The sequence below is a fragment of the Engraulis encrasicolus genome, chromosome 7 (genome assembly GCF_034702125.1).
Source record: "Engraulis encrasicolus isolate BLACKSEA-1 chromosome 7, IST_EnEncr_1.0, whole genome shotgun sequence".
NCBI lineage: Eukaryota > Metazoa > Chordata > Actinopteri > Clupeiformes > Engraulidae > Engraulis > Engraulis encrasicolus.
In genome coordinates this window covers 4114762-4123112 of record NC_085863.1, presented here as the reverse complement: position 1 = coordinate 4123112, position 8351 = coordinate 4114762, and the positions used below count along the sequence as shown (strand labels likewise).

Genomic DNA, 8351 nt, shown 5'->3' with positions numbered 1-8351 from the left:
ACACACGGGCGCGCACACTTACACGCACACGCACACACACACACACACACACACACACACACACACACACACACACACACACACACACGCGCACACATATTGGTCAGTTGTCACAGTCAAGCCCCAAGCCTTGATAGAGTGATGATGATGATGACGAGGATGGTTATGATGATGATGATGATGATGATGATGATGACGATTATGACGATGATGATGATGATGGTGATGATGGTGATGATGATGATGGTGATGAGGATGGTAATGGTGATGATGATGATGATGATGGTGATGATGATGATGAGGATGGTAATGGTGATGATGATGATGATGATGATTATTATGACTATGAGGATGAGGATGGTAATGTCAAGCCCTGATTTGTATGTGAGGAGTATAGGATATTGTGGTGATGCGTGGAGCCAGTGAAGCTGCTTGAGTGTGGGGGTAATGTGTTGCCACCACTTTGTGTGTGTGAGGATCCTGGCAGCCGAGTTTTGGACACGCTGCAGCTTGTCCAGTGTTGTGGTGAGAAGATCAAAAAGGACACCGTTTGAGTGCACACAGTGCACATTGAATTTGTTTTCAGAAGGTATGGCTTTACCTAGCATTTGTCCGTCCTAGCCACCAACATATTCCTTCTAAACTAGTGTTTCTCAACGGGGGTTCTACAGCCCCCCAGGGGCCGTTGGGGAGCTCCAGGGGGGGCGTTGAGAAGGATACAGCTGAGTGGGGGCAGGGCTTAGTTCCCAATGGGGGGCATTAGTGTATTTTATATTTCAATGCTAAGGGGGCGGTGGCAGACTTATGATGAGGTCAAGGGGGCGGTGGCAGGCTTATGATGAGGTCAAGGGGGGCGGTGGCAGGCTTATGATGAGGTCAAGGGGGCGTTGTGAGGTTTATGATGATGCCAAGGGGGCGGTGGCAGGCTTATGATGAGGTCAAGGGGGTGTTGTGTGTGTGTGTGTGTGTGTGTGTGTGTGTGTGTGTGTGTGTGTGTGTGTGTGTGTGTGTGTGTGTGTGTATGTGTGTGTGTGTGTGTGTGTGTGTGTGTGTGTATGGGGGGGTATGCTTGTTTTACGAGTGAATGTGTCAGAGAAAGTATGTAAATTCATGTGTTTTTTTACTGTAGTGTGTGTGTGTGTGTGTGTGTGTGTGTGTGTGTGTGTGTGTGTGTGTGTGTGTGTGTGTGTGTGTGTGTGTGTGTGTGTGTGTGTGTGTGTTTGTGTAGGTGATTTTCAGCAATGTATGATAAGTTTAACACAATTTCAAACTTCTGTGCTAACCCTGTTTCATAGAGAGAGAGAGAGAGAGTGAGATGCCTTGACTGAATGTATGTAACAGTGAGCTATATACTATATGGTTATTTTATGTGTAAGTATGTGTGTACGTCTGGTGGACAATGTCTTCTTGTGTTTAGCCTATGTATGTTTGCATGCTACTTGACACCTTGATTTCCCCCTGGGATCAATAAATGACACTCTACTCTACTCTACTCTATATTTTTGACAATAAAGTACACTTGACTTGACTTGACAGTATGAACTAGAGTCTACTATTGCAGTAGTCGCATGACTCCTTGATGACGTGAGTCACCACTGTTGTTAAAACAACAATTGTGTCTGCCAGTTTCTGGCCGGAGAGTTTCCCAATTCTCCAAGACCAGACCAGAGCTTGTGGAGTCCCCCCGGTGGAGCTAAGCTGAACTACACAGGTCTGGCGAGACCCATGCTAGGCCCAAGGAGGGAGGGGCCCCAAAAATTACATTGGGGATGGATTGAATGTGTGTGTGTGTGTGTGTGTATATGGGGGGGGGGGGGGGGGGGGGGGGGGGGGGGGGGGGGGGGGGGGGGTGGGGGGGGGGGTTTGTCATAAGAGCCTGGCCAAAGCTGTGAGTGCCGCGCATACGTACAAGCCCATGCACATGCACAAACACACACACACACACACACACCAGGGATGGAAATAAGCACCCGTCCACCTGCCAATGACGGATGAATTTGGCCTTTGGCTGGTGAAATATGTCAACCCACCTGTCACCTTGACGGGTGACATTTTTCTACAGGCTGAATACGATGCTGAATTACGCAGCATCCAACATCAAAGGTTTAAGCAAATTGGCAATGAAAAGACTTATTGGCATCACAAAAACTGAATTTATGACCTCTGAAACAAAAGTATTGATCAGAAAAAAGATCTTGGCATTACATTTGGAACGGTTGAATATCCTGTGTTTATTTTTGTCTTGAAATGTCCATGTGGGCTTTTGTGTATTTGTGTATTTATGTAAGCTACTGGATACCTGAATTTCCCCCTGGGGATCAATAAAGTTACTCTACTCTACTCTACTCTACTATGAACTGGTAAAAATGGTGACTGGTAAACATTGTGAGTGACTGGTAGATTTTCGCACACACACACACACACACACACACACACACACACACACACACACACACACACACACACACACACACACACACGCACCATCTCTTTGGAAATAGCTCACACATGCACGCACGCACGCACGCACGCACGCACACCCTCCCTCTCTTTGGAAATAGCTCGCGCATGCACGCCTGCACGCACGCACGCACGCACGCACGCAGACACACACACACACACACACACACAGACACACGCACGCAGACACACACACACACATACACACTAGGGTTCTGTCTGAAAATAAAATAAAATAAAATAAAATAGTACCCTTTACAAAAAACTATACAAGAGTAATCTACCTTTACCAACTCTGCTTATTTGATAGAAGAATCTCATCTCTCTCTACAATCACTAAGCCCATACGACTTTGTTGCTGACGACCAACGTTGACGGAACCATGTGAGCGAGAACTTGTTGTCACGATGTGGGTGTTATTAAATACAGCGCATTTAAAGTCGGCCACAAATATGAACGAGACGATGAGCTCGCACCGGTTTGCTCTACTAACACACCACGGAGTGAGGAGTGAGGAGTGGGGGGACAGGCAGTGAGGAGGAGCTGAAGTGGGGACCTGCGCAAACTTGTGTAGAGGTGTGAGACAAGACCCATATACACACGTGAGTGAGTTGTTGACCAACCAGTTCATGGGCGCGTGACCTCGGAGGCAGTCCGCCGACGAGCGTTGAAGGGGATAAGCAACTGCAGAGGTTGCAAGATCTGACTGCAGCCGCATTCATCCCGCGATAGTTTTACACCATGTGACATGTCACCTCGTCAACGCAACGTCGACGAAATTTCGAAGTTTGACAGGAAATCTAACCGTCATGCAGCATTTTCCATCCAGGGTGCATTGCTGTCTAAATGCGCATACATGCGTTGACACATCTCGAATGCACCTAATGATCAGACACAATTTCGACAAAACTATGCGCCTTTGTGTATTGGTGATGTCATTAATATGCGACGTACTTCTTCACCAATCAAAAGTCGGCGCTTTTCTTCTGATGGAGTCTGTGGCAGGCTCTGTATGCTGTTTTGTTACTTGTTTTCTTTCGTCTGTGTGAATATATAACAGATGCTGCTGGCATTCACAGTTGTTTTAAAATATTACCACACAAGGCATTCTTTTCAAATGCCTTAGAAACGGAGGAGATCACTGCGGAAACTACAGCAACGTCAACGTTAGCTGCCCATTTGGACAGTGCTAAATAGGTAACGTGTAGCGTCTGCTAGCGTCTCTCAACCCCTTGGCCTACTCCGCATCTGGAAGCATTATATAGGAAATGCTGTTATTGCATATGCACGTGAATACTTTGACTGCATATTATTGTGCAGTTGTCCGGATCTGTTGAAAAACGCACCTGTAAACGTGCTATTTGGCTAAAGGAGTTAGCACACCAACAACGTCTTCAATAGCTAACGTTAGCAGCGTCAACAACATGAGCACCAAACGGGCTAGTTGCGGAGGCATCGGAGGTTCCAACAACCATTCACCAGGTGCCAACCAAACATCTGGCGATGTGTGTCGGAAACAGGGCACGTCTTCTAACATGCAGACAGGCGGCAGTTTTGGGAGATCTGGCTGCGAATCTAGCTCCGGTAGTGTCTCCATCTCGTCCCTGAAAACCCGCCTCGGCCCAACCATCCGAAACACACTCTCCGCAGCAGTGGACACACTTCTCGGCGAAATGGTGCTCGTGCTGACCGAAACACAGCAAGACTTGGTCACCAAGGAGCAGGAGAACGAGCGGCTGAAGGTGCGCCTGGAGGTGTCGGAGAGAGAGCTGAAAACCTTACAGGATTGTCTATGTAGCGCCCAAAAACTGATCGACCAACTCCAGGGCCCCTTCGGTGGGACTCCCAATTACGGGCAGCAGTTTTACCCCACCTCCCCTCCCGGCTCCATGAATCGCATGGGCCACCGGATGCCGAACGGCCCCGATGCCCGGTGTTACGGCGTGGATGCCGAGTACGGCGGGATGGGCGACGCGTCAATGGGATACGACTCCCGGGATGAGTACAAGAACTGTCACCTCTCCATCCAAGCAGACGGCACTGTCACCAACCACATGTATGACCCGATGGCGGTCAACTCCCAAGGGATGCAGTCAGATATCCACCGGTCAAGTAAGCAGAGTTTTATATTATTCATCAATATTTCCGCCTTTTCCCCTCCTAACGTCCATTCAGTCCAAAATACTGTCCAACTATTGTGGTGGTGGTGGGTAATAATAGTGGAGTTCGGTTTCTTTTGTACGTGATGTCATGAAAGTATGTACACAACATCCTTTTTGTTAGTGTCCTTTTTGTTAGTGCTCGGCATGATGTCTTCAGCTGTGTAAATGTATTGGCTCTGTAGTGGAGTGCAGTTGCATGTCAAATACTGAATGTTAGATGTAAGGACGAGCCAGCCAGCCACTTGCACTCACATGGGGACCCCATTGGGCAGTCATGGGTAAGCAGTTAGGGCGTCAGACTTGTAGCCCAAAGGTTGCCGGTTCGACTCCCGACCCCCCCGGTTGATGGGGGGAGTAATCAACCAGTGCTCTCCCCCATCGTCCTCCATGACTGAGGTACCCTGAGCATGGTATCATCCCGCCGCACTGCTCCCTTGAGGGCTGCCCCCTTGCACGGGTGAGGCATACATGCAATTTCATTGTGTGTGCAGTGTTCACTTGTGTGCTGTGGAGTGCTTTGTCACAATGACAATGGGAGTTGGAGATTGCCAATGGGTTTTCACTTCACTTTCACACTTACCAGTTGTAGGAGTAATACAACACTCTAAGAGTGCGTTACAATATGCAACCTTGTCTCCTCCACTTGTGCTTGTCTCCTCGTACCAGGAAGTAATATGCCATGATGACATCACTTACAACAGCATTATTATTTCAATATATTGCAAAAGCTCAATTGTAAAGCCTTCTTCTCATTTGCAATTGGGATGGTGAATGAAAAACAGTCCCTCAAAAGTTGTTGTGGCTAGGCTGACAGCTGGGAAACTTTATCGTTTTCTCCACGGAGGAGGGGCCAGGAGGAGGGACGAGGCCACAAGCACAAGTGGAGGAGGCAGGGTTGCATATTGTAACGCACACGCTCTAACACTCCAAAACCCTCTCTCATGCATGTGCCCTGTTCTTCTTCTTCTTCTTCTTCTTCCTCCTCCGTAGATGTGGGCGTGGACTCCAGGCGTCACTCGGAGGGCTCCGGCCTGGGCCCCGTGTCCTCCTCCGGCCAGCGTCTGGAGGTGAAGGAGGAGCAGGGCCAGGCCTCGGGCTCCTCCTCCTCCTCCTCCAGCATGTGTCGACGCGGGGGCCGCGGCGGCGGGGGGGCCAAGGAGTCGGCGGATACGGTTGGGGAGCTGGGCTGCATCCAAGTGGTGGAGGAGGGCGGCGAGGGGGGAGGTAAATACACATGCAGATACTTTTTTATATATATATTTTCGTCTACTTTTTTCTTTTTACTTTTTACTGTTTTGGGGGACTCTCCGAGCTGGGAAGCCTTTCAATGCACATGTATTGTGTAATTCATGTACACATGACAATAAAATATCTCATGTCTTGTGTCTCATGTCTTTATGTCTTAGGTGGTTCTGGGTCTGCTACCGGACGTCGGAGCTACCAGCAGAACGAGGCGTCCACCAGCTCTGGCACCACACGCCCGCAAACCGGCCTGAGGGGCGGCCCCAAGCCCGGCTCTGCGGCGGCGGCAACGCGGGGGTCCCCTGGCGCGTTGTCCGGGGGCCACAGAGGAAGCACATCGTCCGTGGGGGAGGATGGAGGAGGAGGAGACGGAGCGGCGACCAGCGTGAACAGCGCGGCCTCCATGACGGGCACGGACGCGGCAGGCGGAGACCGCCCCCACCTGTGCCTGGAGTGCGGCAAGACCTTCCGCCTGATCTCCAGCCTGAAGAAGCACGTGCGCATCCACACGGGCGAGAAGCCCTACCCCTGCGCCGTGTGCGGCCGCCGCTTCCGCGAGTCCGGCGCGCTCAAGACCCACCTGCGCATCCACACCGGCGAGAAACCGTACGCCTGCTCCGAGTGCGGCACGCGCTTCCGCCACCTGGACGGCCTGCGCAAGCACCGGCGCACGCACACAGGTAGGGGAGGGTATAGGCAAAGGGTTCACAAGTAGGGATGCACCGATACACAGGTAGGGGAGGGTATAGGCAAAGGGTTCACGAGTCACTGCGCATCACGATACACTAGGGCTGCACAATTAATCGAAAAATAATCAAAATCGTGATAATATAGTGAAATCGAACTCATGATTTTAATCGTGATTTAATCGTGGCAATAGTGACCTACTTTTGAGAGCATCCTTGAAGCCAGAACATACTGACAGGCTGGTGTTTATGGACAGAAATATGTCCACTTAAGTTTCATGCTATTGACTTTTCCCATAATCGTGCAGCCCTACGATACACATGCCACGATGTGATTTTATCACGATATTTTTTATCGCAATTGCAATGCATCGCAAAAGTACGTGATTCGCAATGCATCGTGATAGAATCGCATCGTGGCATTTGTATCGTGATGCGCATTGTCTTCAGTAAATGAAGTCTTCAATGTGTACAAATACAAATATTTGTCTGTTTAGCATTCATGAGTCAATTCTTAAGTCAATTTTATTTGGCCTTTTCATCTCTATTGAACGAAATGTGCCAGTGGAAAATTCAATTTTATCATTATTGAATAATCGATGCATTGTCATGAATACGATGCAGTATATCATGAGAACAAGTATCGTGATGCATTGTCATGATTTGTTTTTTGCACCCAGGGGAGAAGCCGTACGTGTGCGCCATCTGTGGCAAGCGTCTGAGCCGCCTGCAGCACCTGAAGCACCACCAGCGCATCCACACGGGGGAGAGGCCCTGCGTCTGCCCCTGCTGCCACTGCAGCTTCAAGGACCCCGCCAGCCTGCGCAAGCACCTGCGCACCAGCCACCCCGAGGACCCCGCCGCACACGCCCAGGACGGGGCCCTAGGGGGGGGTGCCGGCGGGGTATTCAAGGAGGACCCGGAGGGGGGGTCCGGAGGAGGAGGAGGAGCAGGGGGGAGCGGTGGAGGTGCAGGGGGAGCAGGGGAGGATGATCCGCTACAGGGCTCCATAGGCTCGTCCCCAGGGGCGGCCATGAGGTTTGGGATGTGGGGCGAGGAGGAGGAGCAGGAGGAGGAAGAGCAGCCGGTGGTGGACTGTGTGTAGGGGAGCAGAGGAGAGACGGGACGGGACGGCTTCCACAAACGCTGATGGGCAACTTCGATTCATTAGGTTACAACGCAGGGCCACGTATTCCAAATGTTCCTGCTTTTTTACCTGTCCAATTCTGTCAGACTGTTACCTGGACACCGTTTCTCGAAAGCATCGTAGTTAACCAGTTAGCAACTGACTAGGTTTCCAATGGTTAAATTGCATTGCAACCAAGTTGTTAACTTGGTTAGTAACGGCACTGTCAAGAAATGCTCCCCTGGTTGAATTGGACAGGTAAGGCCGCGTCGTTTGCAGTATGTGGCACGGGATTGTCTCTCATGATTCCAGGTTGCCCGTCACTGTCTTCAAACACGTCTGCATAATGTGGTGGTGAGAGGTGTAGCTGAAATTAAGTTGGCACCTTTTGTGTGTGTGTGTGTGTGTGTGTGTGTGTCTGTGGGTGTGTGTGTGTGTGTGTCTGTGGGTGTGTGCGCGTGCGCTAATGTATGTGTGTAGCTACATGGACACTACTCTTTTTTTAATGTTGATTATGAAACTTTAATCATGACACACAAGGTTTGAAGAAAAAAAAGACTGTAGAAAAAAAAGTACAAGTGTGGATGTACAGGTAGTGTCTGTGCTTCTATGTGTATGTGAATGGGAGGGAGAAGTGTGTGTGTGTGCGTGCGTGCGTGCGTGTGTGTGTAGTGG

General features: G+C 50.1%; 1 protein-coding gene across 1 annotated transcript; it reads left to right on the top strand.

Annotated features, from left to right (window-relative positions):
• The first annotated feature begins 3442 nt into the window (after nucleotides 1–3442).
• si:ch1073-224n8.1 (zinc finger protein 497) lies at nucleotides 3443–7655 on the top strand. Its single transcript, XM_063204184.1, has 4 exons — nucleotides 3443–4572; nucleotides 5613–5846; nucleotides 6029–6544; nucleotides 7231–7655. Exons 1-4 carry the CDS (start codon nucleotides 3885–3887, stop codon nucleotides 7653–7655), a joined length of 1863 nt encoding a protein of 620 aa, XP_063060254.1. The 5' UTR covers nucleotides 3443–3884.
• Nucleotides 7656–8351: the final 696 nt, after the last annotated feature.